The sequence below is a fragment of the Aptenodytes patagonicus genome, chromosome 6 (genome assembly GCF_965638725.1).
Source record: "Aptenodytes patagonicus chromosome 6, bAptPat1.pri.cur, whole genome shotgun sequence".
Classification (NCBI taxonomy): Eukaryota; Metazoa; Chordata; class Aves; order Sphenisciformes; family Spheniscidae; genus Aptenodytes; species Aptenodytes patagonicus.
Genome location: NC_134954.1, coordinates 27583525 through 27601567, shown reverse-complemented (window position 1 = coordinate 27601567; position 18043 = coordinate 27583525). Strand labels below are relative to the sequence as shown.

The 18043-nt window shown below is 39.8% G+C and overlaps 2 protein-coding genes across 5 annotated transcripts in view; one reads left to right on the top strand and one right to left on the bottom strand.

Moving 5' to 3' along the window:
- The window catches only part of LIMS2 (LIM zinc finger domain containing 2), a 34986-nt gene that overhangs the window by 7524 nt on the left and 9419 nt on the right, over nt 1–18043 (bottom strand). For all 4 annotated transcript variants that reach the window (XM_076341661.1, XM_076341659.1, XM_076341660.1 and 1 more), the window contains 4 exons: nt 11819–11978; nt 10955–11021; nt 10522–10642; nt 749–898 (listed from right to left, as the gene is read on the bottom strand). In XM_076341661.1, coding sequence (XP_076197776.1) covers nt 749–898; nt 10522–10642; nt 10955–11021; nt 11819–11974 — 494 coding nt within the window. In that variant the 5' untranslated portion in view covers nt 11975–11978. The remainder of the gene's footprint in view (nt 1–748; nt 899–10521; nt 10643–10954; nt 11022–11818; nt 11979–18043) is intronic.
- GPR17 (G protein-coupled receptor 17) lies at nt 2678–10066 on the top strand. The gene is made up of 2 exons (XM_076341648.1): nt 2678–2975; nt 7280–10066. The coding sequence occupies exon 2, from the start codon at nt 7318–7320 to the stop codon at nt 8350–8352; it is 1035 nt and encodes a 344-aa protein (XP_076197763.1). The 5' UTR covers nt 2678–2975; nt 7280–7317; the 3' UTR covers nt 8353–10066.

Here is an 18043-nt window from a genome sequence, read left to right as displayed (position 1 = left end):
CAGAGTCATTAAATTAAGCTAGTGAAATACAGTTATTGTCAACTCATTTTTCTAAAACTGCTTTCTCAGTTTGCCAGACAAGAGAACATATGTGGAATATCATGTCTTCGGCTAGATACTCTAGCAGAAATATGAGGTGCACTTACATGGAACAATACAGTGTCATCCAAAGACTCAAGCTATCTTTGAATGGGATAGCTCAGGTACAAGGACCATCCTTGTAGTGCTCAGCACTGAGCCATTTACTTTATTCTTCAGCACTGTTACCCATTCTAGGGCAGTACTGTGCTCCAATTATACTGCCTTCATGGTAAGTAATTCAGGTCAGACAGGTATCAGCACGGTAATGGACTGTGCCAGAAGACTGAAACAAGTCACCAAGAAATCTTTTTTTTCTATCCAGGAATGCAAAGTGAAACTATTTTGAATAGCCTGGCAACAGCTATCTTTGGACAACACTATTATTGTAATCTGCACGCAGCCTTTCAGGTGAGTGCATACCAAGGAACTATTTTCATTTTCAGTATAAAATAGTGTCATTCAAGTTTAGGATAAAAGAACATTGAATGGTAAAATAAAACTAAAGTTCCTGTAGGCTTTCCAAATTTCTTTCGATTTCTCCTCACACAATTTCTGTTTGTTCAACAATGTGAAGGCAGCAAAGTTTAGGCCTTGGAAAGGACTGCACTGCTGACTGTACTGTTTGTCTCTCTCCTTTTTTGTCAGAGTTTAGAATATGAGAACATACCCACAGTGGGTGCAGTTGAAGTGATCCGGATGGTAGGAATCATTCTTAAACATAAGAGGCTGCTCATCAATTATCAAGTGGCACTTCTGACAGATGTACTTGCCCAGACCCTTAGCTTTTTCACGGTTATGGCATGGCCTGCACAGATGCCTGGTTGAACAAAGTAAAGAAAAGAAAAGATTAAGAATTTCTTTCTCTTAAATCAATGTACAGTGCATGCTGTAGGATGTACTTTATGTAACAGAAGAAGTGTCTTCCAAGGTCTGACTAAACATCATTTAGTTTAGTATCCTGTCTTTCACACCAGTTGCACAGAAAAGAATATGTGGATAGAGAAGTCACAGAGTCGTATTTCCTTAGAATACTCCTCCAACATTCACTGATTTATATCCCATCAGGGATATCACCCTGTCATTCTTCTAGGTATCCTTTCCTGTTCTTCTAGATCCTTTTTGAGAGGTGGACAAGGAAAGGTGGCAACACCCTCTCTCTATTACTAACTATGGGATCCAGCAATAACAGAGGCATTACAGCACTGGGAGGGAGTTGAGAAGAGAGAATAAAAAAATATTAAACCAAAGCACATTGCTCGAATGCCTTTACCATGGCTGGATTCCTTAGTCTTCAATAGCTAAGACAAACAAGAGACCATTGAATACTAGCTCTTCTGCCTACAAATTCCTTTCACTCTTAAGTTAAAGAAAATAAAGAACTGTGCAATTTTGCAATTTTATGTGATACATGTAACTGTTCTAGAACATATTACAAGTACAGTCCTGAACAGGTAGATAAGCCAAATTTCTGGTAGAAAAGCCTGGGCAAAGGCATAAAAAACTTCTGTAAAGGCTGATGAAATCCACCAGTTTTATCCCAATATTTAGGCACTCTGAGGAGGAGCTGTTCAGTTTACTTGCCTATTACCTACCCCTCTAGCTGCAATGCTGCAGGCTGGGAAGAATTTATGATAAAACAAGAATGACAGAGGAATGACTTCTGTGGGTTTCTTTGTCACAAAACAGCCTGCATAATTCCTTTCACTATATCACTATGTGAAACACTCGCTGAGATTTACAGGTCATTCTCAAAAGACACCGGACAAAAGGAAAAGTTCAAATGGAAAGGGTAGATTTATGGCTAAAGTAGTGGGTTCTTTGCAGGGCCCCTTCCAAAATTCTGCTGTGATGAATCACTTACCCTTAGATCTGTAAAATGGGGATAAGAATACAACACAGATGATGTTGTGAGACCTCAAACATTTATGACCCTCAGCTGGCAGGCGCCTGTCTAAGTGCTAAGTACCATTATTATTCTCTCCAAATCTGAGTCCTCCTGTCAGCAAGTGTCTCTCTCCAGGGCTGGAACTACTGTCTGCCCAGACGGAGTCCAGAAAAAGCAGACAGCACCCCATTATAAAGAAACATGCAGCTGTGCTCATCTCAGCATAAAGGCATCAATTTTATTCGGCACTGTCAAATGCAGAGTAATTATACGGGGCAGGACATAGGGACCCTGAAGCAAGTGTCCTGAAAGAGACCCCTCTCATTCAGCTGAATAAGATGCCTTCAGCCATTTGGACTGATAAACCATTATCAACCCCTCCCCACTCACAAAACCTCTCTGCCGTCCCATAGACCCTCCTCTATTGCAAGCAAAGGGAAGTGTTGGACAGGCTAAGCTGTTACCATAGCAGCCGCCCCTCTCCCTCTCCCCCTCCCCACTCCCACCATTATGGAATTATCCCATTCTGAAATGTCCTGTTGTGTCTATTAATACCAGACTTTCCCCAAACAATGCTTCTCTCCACCCTCCTAAAATAATCAGGGGACTCCAAGAAGTCTGTGTTCACGGCTGGGAGTTCAGTAGCAGCCTTCAGTAAGCACCATGAACACTGGAATATTCATACAGTATATTCATATCTATAACAGCAGCAGCAACCCCAGTGCCAAGAGCTCAGCTGGGATGAAGACTGCTCTTCAGTGCTGGGGTGTCCTCTCCCCTGCTCTGTTGTGTGACTGAGCTGATAATGTGCTATCAGAGCTAGAAGGACACTATATAGAGGGGCTGCCCTCTCCACCCTCAGGAACTCTGCCACTGTGTGCTCTTTTTGGATCATCTTGTTGTTTTCACTGTTGCTGCTTCTATTTGGTTTGCTGTCATCAGAAGGAGTTCCTTGAGATTTTCACCAAAAGGACCCTATACTCCACCCATAGGACTGCACTGTAAAGAGGTAAGAGACAAACTTCTATTAGCAGAATAATGAAGGAGCTTTCCTAATGGCATTAGTTTTAGCTGGTGTCAGTGAGGTGGAAAGACACACACACACAGGCAGATGAATATAATGGAAATGTTTGAAACTAGGGACAGACAGCATTTTTTGAATTTCAAAGAATAATTTCCTCACTCTTCTTCACATCACTCCTCCAAAATATAAAAGTTTGCAAACTTCTGTACCTAATGTACATCCATTTGTGCCAGGAAAACTGGCAGTTGTATGGTATGTCCAGTGCGCTCTGGCACTGCTTTGATGCTCACAAGAAACAAGTATTTCAGCTGAAGGGTGGGAGGCTCAGCAGGGAGCGATTTTGAGGAGAATAATTTCAGTCAGAAGTGGACTATTTCTAATGACAAGTACTTTCAGTGAAAGATAGGAGACACTCCCATTTGACAAGACACTACAACCATAATCATAAAACCCCACAAACTAGCATAATCCCAAATCAGAAACTGCTCTAGCTGAGAGCAAGAACAGGAACTTCTGATATCCACTACAAACCCTAACATACGGTTCAAATTTATCTGCAGTGGGCATTATAACAAAAGCTCCAAATTAGCCAGGTAACTAATTACAATGAGCTAAATATTTCTTCTGCTTATTAATTGTTTCATTAATGATAGATAGAGCATCTGCTGAAAGAGTAATCAGGTTGTGTCTATACTGACAGCCTTGTGGATTGTTATCTTACTTGTTTCTGAGCAGAAGAGAAACAAGGCATAAAATATAGTCAGTGCATGCATTTCAAATGAGCAATGACATCCCCATTACAGCTCAGCCCTGGGAGGCCTGGGATAATGGCTCATTCCAGAATAGTGCTCTGTTTAGCAATATGTAAATCACTAAATATTCGCACAACACCAAGAGTGCAATCCAAGCGGAAATTATTGGACAATGAGCCAGACTCCTAAAGGAGTTTACTGTTTGTGCAGTCAAAGCCTCTTGCACCATATAGCTTAAGACAAACTACACATTCTAGGTCATTTGGGAAGGTTTCTAGTTTGCTCTTAGGATTCATACAGACTAGTACCACAAACTTTCTAGGACTTCGAGTGCTTTTTTGTAAGCATAACAAACGAAAAAGAAAGAAAAAACTAAAAACTAAACACATTTATTTTAAATTGATAAAAACAGGCAAAATAAAAGTGGAACTGTAAATAACAGCAAAAGGCTTTCCACACTGTCTACAGAACACACTGTCAAAGAACTATTACTCTTGTAAAGTTGTAGCATTTTGATGGAAACATATCAATTCTAAAAATAAGCTCAACAATTAATTCTAGTGACATCAGATTTTCTCCTAACCTACTCAAGTGCTACACCACAATTTTCACATTAACAAACAGAATTGTAAAAGAAAATAAAAAACTTGATTAAAATTCCCTTCTAATTTAAAACCTAAGCAAAATTAGAAAGAGGTCCACTTCCCTTTTCTGTGATTTCTGACCAGGCAATGAAAAATACCTCCCTTCACCTTGCTCTAAAAAGTAAATTAGGTAACCGCAGCTCTTCTATGAAGGCACTCATTTGAAAAGACTGAATCTATTTCAATTTTATCATCAGTTCTAAGCCTCTCCCTTCCTGACACTGACATACTGGGCTTCTAGATAGCTCTGACATTCTCCTTTCTACTCCACCCCACAGTATTTTGCAGTGAAAGCATGTCCAGATAGAAATCAACAGCAGACTCAACGCTGCCATCAGTGAGGACAAAACTCTCAACTTTTAAATCTTGGCTGTTCCAAGTCTGGCACTGACACTCAGCTGTATCCGAATCCCAAAGATCCTCCTTATGAATCAGCTCACATAGAATCATTTCAACGTATCATGCTGCTAAACCCCTAGTATTTAGCTTGTAAACAGGGAAAAAGTCTGCTTACTGCTTCACTTCCTGAACTCATTTAAATCATTATCATTAAGACAAGAGACATCCCTGTCTGTTCCATTAGACAACCCTTGCTTCTGCCTTTTCAGCTAGTCCAAGCCAGCATTTACTGCTTTCTCAGTGGTGTCACAACCAGGTATAGAGTAATACTTAGCCATCAGACCACCCGATCACTGACAGGTGTGTATATAAAGATCACCTGATGACATTTTTTGCATATGGAAAGCATATTTAAACAAAGTGCCTGACACAAAAAAAGGCTACATAGCCAGAACATCAGGTAATAGGTACCATTGTAAATTAACAGCCAGTAAAAAGGCATGGTCTCATCATATTTCTCCTTTGGTATGCAATAGAAAAATACGTATTTAAACTAATTCCATCCAGGGAGGATAAGTATTTGAGCATTCAACATTACTATCGCATACAAACTTCAAAATCTTGTGTTCAAAAATACTTGCAGGTTTTACTTTGTAAGGGACAAATAAACACTAGAAACAAAAACTGCGGGCTCCTCTGCAGATCCAGGGAATTCACACGAAAACTGCAACAGGGAATTCTCCTTTTGTACATGAAAACAAGATTTCACATGTATTTTAATAGATAAAATGTCCCTTGGAAAAAAGGGCTGTACAGTCTTCCTTGCACATGCACTTCTAGTAATTCCAAGATAATAATTTGTTGCCATCTCTAGGACTACAAAGAAGCATGCAGCTGGCAGTAGACAACAAGTACCCATACACTCAAACCTAGAGTCTTTTTTGTGCCATAAATATGCAGGGAATCTAGGCAACGCACAGAGTAAGAAGGCCCCTCTGTGGCCATATGAAGCAATTTCAGTTTCTGAATTTCATTCAGTCTTCCTTCTGTTGACTTTTGTCTCTTCAACTGTGAACTAAACAGAAGTAGTCCAGCATATTAATCGCTAGCTATTGTAGTTTTCTGTCCAGCTGAAAGTGACAGCAGCCAAACAAAAGATGGTAATTACCTTGGAATTTTGTTTACATTTTCCAATATATTGGTCTGTTCTTAATCCCATTTCAGTTTCTTCATTAGCCACCAATATTTTTAGACATCTGAATAATCAGTTCTGTTGGGAAGCCGGATGCATTGCATAATGCCTTGGATCAACTGTCTAATGATATAAGATTTCAGCATATCGCATAGCTTCTGCCCGAGACTAAAAATTTTGACTAACAATGTCAGCAACCATCTTAAAATTTTAATCTCAGTAGAGGAAAATTGATGTATTTAAAGATGTATTGAATATTATGGAGAAATGGTCAATCAGTACAAAATGCAATGGTGAGCACAATGGAGGTACTGCTGCACATACTGTAACATCTCTGAGGAATCCACGAAACAGAGACAATGCTGGAAACTCAGACTGCCTGCACTTCCCTACCACCTATACCCACAGATGAGAAATGTATAAAAAGCCATGGGTAGGTGCCCAGAAAATCTTATCACTTTTTGTTGATGCTGTTCAGGACCCTGCAGACAACAGAGAGACTGGCAAAGCTAAGCTCAGTTTTACTAAGCTGTTACTTGGAAAAGGCCCTGCATAAGCTACAGTGGAGTTCAAACTTTTGAGGGAGGAAGAGAGACAGTTATGCTGGGAGAAGAAGAAAGCTGCAGGGAAGGATGACACTGACAAGTAACTGACAGCATGGGCATTACTAATAATCTTTTCTGAGTCAGTTCAGTGCTTTTTGCTGTTCAAATGAGATGCTGCTACCCATCTGAAAAGTTTCCTCCTATATTGGAACTAGATGCATTTGCCTTAAACACAGGACTTCAGACTAAAGCAATTCTCAAAGGTTTTCAGGAACCTTGCGGTTTTTCTAATAACAGCAATACTTGACCTGTCTTCCATCTCTTCTAGGAACAAGACAGATATTCTAAGCTAGGTCACCTTATGACAGATACCTGTGCTCAGAAAAGCTGACTCATTATGAGCTCTTCAGTCCTGAATCAGGCTTTCAAATTAAACATAGCAAGTACTTTCTAGCTAGACATACAGAACCCACTTCTACTCTTCCATTAACTAGACACATAAGCATTTCACTACTCTGTTACTCAACTGATCTCAGCACAGGTTGGAGACAAGCTCATAATCAGCTAGCTAGCTCTTTATAGTGGTTCCTTCAACAGGAATTAATGATCTGGAAAACCCAGCCAAGCAGGAGGTGTTCAGAATTTTAATATAAGGGTTTAAACTCTCACTGACCTGTTGTATTAAATACCAGGATTAGCAAACAGGAGACATCGCTGATTTCCATGTGTGGTTTTTTGGATGGGTTTTTTGTGTTTGTGGTTTTTTTTTCTTCACAAAACCAGGCTCTTTTGTAATGTACTGTCTCAATTCTTTCAGGTTTTGGGGGATTTTTTTCTTCAAAACCGTGGTGAAAAATGAATGGCCCAGCAGATCCCTCAAGCCTACTCTTCAATTGCTCAAATCAATCAAATTTCTCTTTGGAAACGTCAGAGCAATGTGGCAAAGAGACATACCTCGAGAACATCCTTTTTGCCACTTTCTACTTCATGGACTTCATCCTGGCTTTTGTTGGCAATGCCCTGGCTCTTTGGCTCTTCATCCGGGACCAAAAGTCAGGCACACCTGCCAACATTTTCCTGATGCATCTTGCTGTGGCTGACCTGTCCTTTGTGCTGGTACTTCCCACCCGGCTGGTGTACCATTTTTCTGGTAATCATTGGCCATTTGGTGAGATCCCATGCAGACTCACTGGCTTCCTTTTTTACCTCAACATGTATGCCAGTATCTACTTCCTCATGTGTATCAGTGTTGACCGTTTCCTAGCCATTGTGCACCCTGTGAAGTCCATCAAGCTCCGCAGGTCCCTTTATGCCCATTTAGCATGTGCCTTTCTGTGGGTTATAGTTGGGGTTGCAATGGCACCTCTGCTCCTCAGTGTGCAGACAGTTGAGATGAAAAACACAACCGTCTGCCTGCAGCTCTACAGAGAAAAGGCATCACGTCACGCCCTTGTGTCCTTAGCAGTGGCATTCACCTTCCCATTTGTTACTACAGTGACTTGCTACTTACTAATCATCCAAAGCCTGAAGAGTGGGAACAGAGTTGAGAAACACCTAAAGGAAAAAGCTATCAAAATGATCATCATGGTCCTGATGATCTTTCTGATTTGCTTTGTACCTTATCATGTCAATCGCTACATTTACATTCTCCATTACAATGGGACCAAAACTTCCTGTGAAACACAGCGTATTCTAGCCCTCAGTAACCGCATCACTTCCTGCCTCACGAGTCTAAATGGTGCCTTTGACCCAGTCATGTATTTTTTTGTAGCTGAGAAATTCCGTGAGGCTTTGTGCAATCTGTTTTGTGTTAAAAAGACTGTCATGTTACCTCAAACATACGAGGGTAAGACAAATGAAAGCTCACTAAGTGCTAAATCTGAACTGTGAACATGACTCCTGTCAGTGCTTCGACTTAAGAACGCTCTATTCCACCAAAATCAGCTGAGAGCGCAAGTATGCAGCGAGATAGTCCACCCAGAGTCAAACTCATCCCAAGGAGGGAAGTTCTGTTGTTTTTATGGGACTGCAATTAGTAAGAACCCCTCTGACAACAGAGATCACATGTTCTTGTCTTACTGAAACTGCAAACAGAAGTACAGTTCTACTGATTTCCAAGATGCGAAACTGAGGGCTGAACACTTAGGAATAAGGAAGGAAACAAAGAGGCTATTAAATGGACATTTAAAAAACAAAACCAAACTTAATTCCCAAAGCATTCAGTAACGACTCTTCCTCTGCACAATGCATACAGCCTACTTTAAAATTTTATATTGTGTCAGCAATAGAGATCCACTCCTGAGATAGACCTGCCGGATGAAAAGACAGCATGCTTGCACATCTTGTTCAAGTCTCCAAATTCAAAGTGTTTATACATAGTAGACACAAAATTGGTACTAAATAGTGGCAAGAAAAAAAGACCAAAATGCTGCAATGCACCCAACCTGGACTGGAATTAAGATAGGACTTACAATTTTTTTACTTCTTCTCAGCATTCAGAGCTGGAGATGAGCACTAAACTTCACACTACCTTCTCTATCTGCCCTACCTTTTCTATCTGCCCTCTGCCATTGTCTCAAAGCTGCAGACAGACGTTGGACAACATTTACTACACTTCCTCTTTTATGTAGTTCCCTGCAAAACATCAGATATCCTGATAACCCTCAAACTAAAGGGTGGAAAAGGGCTGTTTAGGAATATAGCATTCATCTTTACTACATACCGAATCATAAAAATATGAACCCAAATAGCAAAAGTGAAGAAAAGTAAGCATATGAAGAAGTGAAGTCTACTTTGTCCAGAAAAGATTCCTATCTCTGAGGTGTTTTACAATTATTTTTTTGTGATTTATCTAGCAAGACTACTCCTTCACTACTGATAAAGTAGGGATTATCTTAACTATCCTCACTGATACGAATTGCATCCAGTGGAATATGTCTGGAAACGACAGGCAAACTAGGGAAGACCAGGTACAATGAGAAGTGGGAAAAAGGACCCAAGAGTTTCCAATAATATTTACTAGAAGACTGCTTCTATGCTATGGAGATAAATATTATAGGAAATCACGTGACAGGTGAATTATATTTTTTAGGTACAGCTACATACACACACATACCCCTTTTCTATGCTTTTGGGAATACGCTCCTTACTGTTTTACATTTGGTCCACAAATTATGAAATCAAACATACTTTATCTTGCTTGAACTGCTTCAAACCTGACTGCTTTCCCAAAACACCCTAGGTGCTATTACAACAGCCCATTCTAACAAGCTTAGCTGTCAAAAGAAAATCGGTTATGCCCAACTCCAAAAACTAAGGCACAGAATTTGCATGCAGGATGGAAGAGGGAGTTGAGAGGACTCCCTGCTGGATAGGGTACATGTATATATCCTTTCCTTCCCTTCTTCACCATTTAGTTAGTAAGAATATAAACTCCAGGAAACTACTAGGCTTTGCTCAAGACATATGAAAGCCTGAAATTAACTATGAATTGTGCAACACTATTTGCTAACTGCTGCATTGTTTTATTTTCTTATCATGATACGCTTTTGTACAAGTTCCCTTTTACGTTTTTATTTCTTACTTCTTAATTAAATGCATTAATCAACCTTGAGGACTCATTTTTATATTTCTGTATATAAAATGAATTATTTCTGAAGGCCAGGGGAATCACGTGCTGAACAGGCTTTGCTGTAATCCTCTTGGCCTTTTGCTCTATCTTGATTTCCTGCTCAGCAGCTTACTTGATAAACAGCCTGCCCAGGATCACATAATCCCTCTTCTCACTTGCTATTCAACCTTTTGCCTGAAAACCCTTTCTTTTCCAGAACCCATCCACTAGCTACTAAAATTTGAGTTTCTGCTTTCTACATGTTTCATTGGATGAAGAGCACTGCTCTTCATTCCGTTTCCCATCTCCTAAGCAGGTTATTCCTTAAACTTCTTCCGTACCTTTTCAAGCTTTACCTCTCATTGTATGACTAACTGACCACTCTCAACATCTCACTACTGTATCAATAACATACTGATAAAACTTTCAGAGCTCCTGCTCTATCTTACCTGCCAGCATTCTTCACGAAACCCAGGTCAGCAAGTGCTACATCGCAGAGCTCACAGCGGAAACATTCTGGGTGCCAGTTATTGTTCATTGCCTTAATAACACGCCCAATAATGAACTCACCTGCAAAAGGAAAGCAACACCTTGAGACGCATGCAGAAAACAGACTTATCAAAAGTCTATTGCCCTTCATAATCCTTCCACTTTAATTCCACAAGAACTATTACAGTCTAACTTTGGAAAAAAAAACAATTATTCCCACAACCAAGATATCCCAAATCACTACTGCTATCATGCTTTGTTTCCCTCCAGAGCTCCTGCTCCTTAAAATGACCTGAACAATCCCAGCCCAGGGCTGGATGTCACTGCAACAGTGGGAGGTTTGCACAGCCCTGTAGCTGTTACCCCACGGTGTTGACATGCACTGCATCTTACCACATTCCCCGCAGCAAGGAGCAAACAGCATCTGAAAGTCATGCTCACAGTACTTCCGACCTTCAAACTGTGAACAAAACAAGAGAGAGGAGCCCTCATGAATAACTGAACTACTCTTACGTCTTGATAGTTCAGCATGATTTTCCACTGAAATGACCAATTAGTCAAGGTCAGTCAAGTTTTCCAGTTCTAGCCCCCCTTCACCCATTTTTAAACTCCTAAGGACTTTTCTTAAAGAAATATCCAGATATGGCTTCAGCCTCATGGTGAATTTGCCTAACAGTTAAATTAATAGCTATGCTGCTACAAGACAGTAAAAATCTTGAAGTGTCCAAAGCCCTTTTCCTATAGTTGGCTTTAATTTCATTTTTGCTTTAGTTTTTTTCATTCATGTAATTCAGAACTACTCCTCCTACACAAGGCTAACACTCACGGCAAATTAAGAATGCATCATGTTTAAAAGAATGTGTTATTCAAAATATGTGCTCGCACGTATTCTGTAAAAATATTTCAACCTCAATTTCAGTTGCCCAATTGGAAAATTTTGGTACAAAATATCTAAAAATAAAGACAAAAACTCACTTATGCCTAATGAAATATTAAGAAACATTTTCTATTTTCTTTTTGAAATGCCTCTTACCCAAAGAGCAAGCACACAGTTTTTGTTGTTACTGATGTATAGTGAGAAGAAAAAAAAGGAAATTAAGTCAGAAGCCCCTCAAAAAAATAGCAACAAAAGTTTAGGGCTAAGAAATTAAACAGGCAAGAAAGATGGAAATTCGTATTTCTGCCAGAATTTTCACCTAATTCCTTGCATTTTAATGGAGCTATTTCTCTTCTCTTACATACAGTACGAGACCTCACCTCATAAAAAAGTCCATCTGGGAACTGACGAAAACACTGAGCACAGACAAAGCAGTTTTCATGATAGAGCTCCCCATTGCTGTTCACAATCCTCTCTGCAGGATCAAATCGAGTCTGGCAGCGTTCACATACTGCATTTGCGAGAGCATCAGACATATTACTGGAACAGACAAGAACAAGAACAGCCAATCACATGAGTGTAATCATATAATCCAAGTTTCCCCAACATCTATGAACACAACATTTCCACTGCTTTAAACTCCCTTTTACATGACAAAAAAGACCAATGAGTCAATTCAGCACTGACATCAGTCAGAAATAATGTTCTTGCAACTCACATGTGGCAGAATGAGCTCATGTAGCAGACTTACCTATTGCACACTTTTGGCTGCGTCACCAGTCTTTCACCCCATTATGTCATCCTGCTAATAGCTCATACCAAATATCCACAATTTTAAATAAACCAGTAGTTCGGAGAGCAGCAAACACAACGATCTTGACTTCTTGGGATTTCTGGTCTCAGGATGTGCACCCCTGAGGATTTTCTGATGTGTAATAAGCACTGATATGCTACTGCAGTTTCCCCTTCACTGTAGGAATGTGCTGGTTTTGATTGGGATAGAGTCAATTTTTTCCATAGTAGCTGGTATGGGGCTATGTTTTGGATTTGTGCTGAAAACAGTGTTGATAACACAGGGATGTTTTAGCTACTGCTGAGCAGTGCTTACACAGAGTCAAGGCCTTCTCTGCTTCTCACACCACCCCACCAGTGAGTAGGCTGGGGGTGCACAAGAAGTTGGGAGGGGACACAGCTGGGACAGCTGACCCCCCAACTCACCAAAGGGATATTCCATGCCATATGACATCATGCTCAGCATATAAAGCTGGGGGAAGAAGGAGGAAAGGGGGGACGTTCAGAGTGATGGCATTTGTCTTCCCAAGTCACTGTTACGCGTGATGGAGCCCTGCTTCCTGGAGATGGCTGAACACCTGCCTGCCGATGGGAAGGAGTGAATGAATTCCTTGTTTTGCTCTGCTTGTGTGCACGGCTTTTGCTTTACCTATTAAACTGTCTCTATCTCAACCGATGAGTTTTCTCACTTTTACCCTTCTGATTCTCTCCCCCATCCCACCGTGGGGGCAGTGAGCGAGCGGCTGTGTGGTGCTTAGTTAGTTGCCGGCTGGGGTTAATCCACAAGGAATTAACAGGGCATTTCCCCCTCTACCCAGCAGCTTATGTGCACAAGATTCACTGGAAAATAACCGCATACAATGCCTCTGTCTTCCTGACAAATTAGTTGAAACTGTCAAAGTGTTAAAAAGGTATGGGAAGAGAGAAGTGTCTCTGGCTGGCTTGGCAAATACATCAGCTTCATTTCCTCAGAAAGTGAGGCTAAAAAAAACCCCAAAGCCACACTCACAAATCGTGTAAAGGACGTTTCTTCTGTCTCCCCCAAAATGTGGAACAACCCTAACCTCTTTCACAAAATTTTCAAGCTTGCCATCATGGTAATCTAAGTTCTCTATATAGTAACAAAATGCAGTTTTAAGATCATATATCGCATGTCCAAACAGGGAGGGAAAAATTTTAAGGAAAGAGTCTCAGTTTCTTATTGCAATGTGATCTTTCTTTTAACCACCAGACTATCCAATAATGTACAAATTCAATACTGTTACACTTCTAGATACAGAAAAACTATTTTATGCCTTCTGGGCACCTTCTGAATTCCCTGATTGGAAAGACAGCAGTTTTATAGGTGGGAGTATAAAAAATTTCCAGCATGTTAAAAATCTCTGGAATATTTGTGTAGTAGTTTTCCTGAAGCACATAACGTATACATAAAATGAAAGATAGCTTGGTTTAAAAGGTTTTTTTCTTTCTTTTTATATTCAAAGCTACTTTGAACTGAATTTCCATCGTTAGTATGATTCTACAACCTGACATGTTAGTTTCCACACCTCTTCACAGAGAACAGTAATTCAATAAGCATGTTCCAGTAGCAGAAGATTCTCTTTCCTCTGGTCAGACACACCCCTACAAAAACACGCCACCGTTTGTATTCCAGGGCTTTGTGCTCCAAGTGCAACTAGAACGAGCAGGCAGCAGTGCAGGCAGCAGCCTCATACTCCTGAGGCAACAAAACCAGCCCTGTGCTTCAGCTGGCTCAGCTGAGCCAAATGTATTGCATCTGTAGCCTGTACAAATATCCTATGCTGTGACCTGGAGTGACCGCTCAGTAAAAATATACTTTCTTTCTGCCACTGCAATTCCAAGGGTGGCAAAGACCAAGCAAGCTGGTAATAATTTCAAGAATGGAGTACCGATTTAGCAGAAATTTGTTACAACTTGTTTCCTTACTGCAGTACGAAGGAGCTTTAAAAAACAGACATGGACCGGAATTACGGACAAGCAGGAAATCCTGTAATTTCATAAAGTAGACATCATAGGCTAAAGAAACACTTTTATCCTGACAGAGAACCAAAGGAATAGGTCAACACAAAAACATCAGTGTTTGCAGCAAAGCCGAGAGACCTAATCAGCCTAGTTTTCAATCACCACTCTTTCAGTTACATCATGCAAATGTGTACCAGGACTTGAAAATATAATCTCCCCATCAAGTATTTTTTCCCTCTTGAAAAATTTGATGCCTGAATTCCAAGACTTGAGCTAGCCAATAGCCAAGATTAAGAAAGCCTCATGTCAACATCAGTAAAAAAGCTCCTCTGGGTTACAGAAGAAAATCAGGCAAAATGGCGTTCCAGTGAGTCTCAGTTTCCTACACAACAGCAAGTATTACACCCTACACACTAACAACAAAGCATGATCAAAGGTTGTGTTTGTTGGGTTTTTTGCTTTATAAACACGAAATCAACAATTTAAAAAATCCTGATTTTTTTTTTTCTTTCTCCAAATGACCTTTAACAGCACTCTAGGGAAGGAACAGCACCCATCACTGCCATTCATTACCAACTACCTGCTGGTTGAACTCTGCAAGAACAGAGCTGCCACCTAGACAACGGCAGTATGCAACAATTACAGCCTGCAATCTGCACAGCCATGTTCCTGTATGAAACACAGTGCAAGTTCACAAGTGTGATAGTTCACACCAAACACTATTGAATATACTTATTCCGGGAGAGATTCTGACACAAGTCCCATGGCTGTGTTGGTGAGAAAGATAACAAAGATGTAGGGACTCACTCATAAGAATAAGGCTTTCAGAAGCCTCCATTCTGAAACCAGCATTTGAGGGCTGTCAAGACAGAGTAACCCCACAGTAAATCCTAACTTCTAAACAATAAAAAAATCTATTGGGAAATTGAAATTCCTACTGAAAGTTAAACACACTGTTGTTCTGTGTCCTCACTGTCTTCCCTTAGCATGAAGTACAACTTTGGATTTAATTTTTAACTCTCAAAAAATTAATTTACCTCATTCATTTGCAAAACCAAGAGAATATCAAGAGTCCCAAGAGTTTATTTACCGTTCTGCTGATGCATGATGATGCAAAAGGTCCAACTCGTAGCTATGGAATTTTGCTCAAGATATTCCAATACTATTTTAACAACAGAATATGAAACGCAGCAAAAAATCACTAATGATTTTGCAAAACAGCATAGAACAAGCACTTCAAAGACTTGGAAATGGAAAACATTGAGCTATAAGAACTTGGTTGATGCTGACAAGATTTCCTTAAAGGATAAGATGATCGTGATACAGACGGAGCTGTCCAAGAAATGCCACAATGCAAACGAGCTAATGATTGTGACTTGTTACTCATACATGAGACAAACTGTTAGTCTAGGAAAAAAGAAAATAAAAGAACACAGTTCTCTGTCTCAACTACAACCCAGTTGAAATTTGCTGGGGAGAGCCGTACAAGAGACAACTAAATCACACATCAGCTCCTGACCAATGCGTCTCCTGTAATACAAACCAGTAGCTGTGGCTCTTTGATAATCATAGCTCGAGTTTTACCTCTCTGCCCTCTTTTCATTCATGACTTTGCATCTGTTTTTACTTAATCCGTTTTATTCTTTTACACTCAAGCTAAAATTAGCAACTTTGGCATTGCCCTAAAGATATGACTTTGCATTTATTCAAAAGTTTTACTTTCACTTATGCCATAGTTTCTTATTCTCCCTCAACCACACACCCCTGTGTGCCCTCTTCCTTGTGCAAAAACAAGCATTTATTCAACTAGCTCAAGGTTAAAATTAACCAAGGCTGGAAGGGGGAGGGAGGACAGTGCTAATTCAGAGCAGTTTTATGATTCAGTTTACTACACTGCTGCAAAAACACTTCTGCCAGCAGCGTGGGGAGAGGAAGAGCAACACCAAAACCTTCCTTTTGATGGTGGTGCCAAAAGTGACCACTGAAGTTTGACTTGCTGTGTCAATTGTAAGATATTTAGATCTGAATCTTTCACACAAAGGACAGTCCCCAATACGGAGTGCTTCTTTTATTCTGTTTGCTCACTGATTTTTTGCAATTCGGTAAAATACAGAATCTTCCTCTGTTTTAACAATAAGCTGGTGACACAAAGACAGGAAATGCTATTAAAACATGACCAGCTCAACATCCTGAAGTTATCCTGTCCTGTGCAAACCCCAAAAATACCAGTGCTCAAACAATGCTTTTTCCAGTCTTTCACCGTTATGTGCCGTATCTTTAACAAATTATCTTTGTCAAAGTACCTAATTTACAGAAATTAGTTATTTACCATTATAATTAGGTGTCGGTTTCTCATGCTTTAACTTCTCAGAAGTATTTACTATAAACTATCAGCATTGCTCTCAAATCGGGAAAAAAAAAAAAAAAAATTCCTTCTTTATAAGAAGTGGAAGTTAATTGGGAGACCCATTCTGTGCCACTGGTACAGGTGCTATAGAAGATCTGAAAGCATTTTATATTCTTATATCACTGAAGTCAATATGGATCCATCTTCCAAAAACAGTGGTTTCACATATATTTGGGCTAGCAAATGTCATATTTTTATATCATATTCTCATATAGATTCAGGGAATTGGGCCTGTATTACTACAGAAAAAAAAAGGGGTTGGACTTAAATACCAAGAAAGCTGGCTAAAATGCTACAGCTTCTATACTGTTACCTCCTTTTTTAAACATTTGTCCACAGGAATCTAGCACTGATGACAGGTTGAGGAAAAAAAGCAAATCTAATACTTGTACTGCTAAGAGAGTAGAACAGAAGCTCCATCCTTCACATTAGTAGAACTCAGTACCTTAAACATGGATGCAAGACAAAATAAACCAGACAACTAGACAACCAGGAGCACAGATGAACAGTCTCAGACTCTATCAGGCCCAAGAGAGGAACTGCAGGCACAAGGAACGCTTCTGTCAGAAAAGCCCAGAGAAATAATCAGTTTTCTTTAATAGGTCTCAAAAGCTTTTTGTTCTTAGTGTCAAAGAGAGTTCTCCTTCATCACAATGCTGAATGAAGAATTACTTTAACACAGAGATGACCAAAAACCTTACAGTTACTACAAAAAGAAAGGAAGACAACATTTCAAGATACAAGAGCCCAGGGCATTGTCCAAACCTCAGCAGACAGGCACCGTACCTATGCTAGGGAATCCTAGAAAGTTATTATCTGCTTATTCTGGTCTGCCAGTAGAAACTAGCATATACAGAAGATATCACAATATGATGACATTTACACAGTAATTTCTAGTATGTATACACACACAGATGCCTAGGATAGTGAAAAGTCAAAAACCTAGAAAGCTATCACCACTTGTGTATATCATAGATGCCAGTAGCCAAGATAAAAATTGGAGCACTCCAGGAGAGGGGCTTCTTCCCATCCCCATAGCATGGTTGAGGATTTGTGGCTTTAAGTCCTTAATGTGGACAAAGACAAAAAGAAGTATTTGCCAGGACAATACCAGACTTTATGATTCATTTCACAGATAATGACTAATATAAAGAAAAAAGAAAGAGGAAGGGTATCAGCTCATGAACTTCTACTGAAAAACAGCCCTCAACTATCCTCACCATTCTTCCAAAATCTCTTCACTGCAATTGACTTTTATCTGAACAACTTTCCCAAACTGATTTAACTTCTTTAAGTTTATTATTAAACTTGTCATAAAATGTTGGAGAAAAAAAAAATCCCATTTGTTCAATGTATGATTTGTTGTGCATTTGATAAAACTATGTGCATAGCTTAATATTTTCAGCATTTCTCCTTCTGCTTG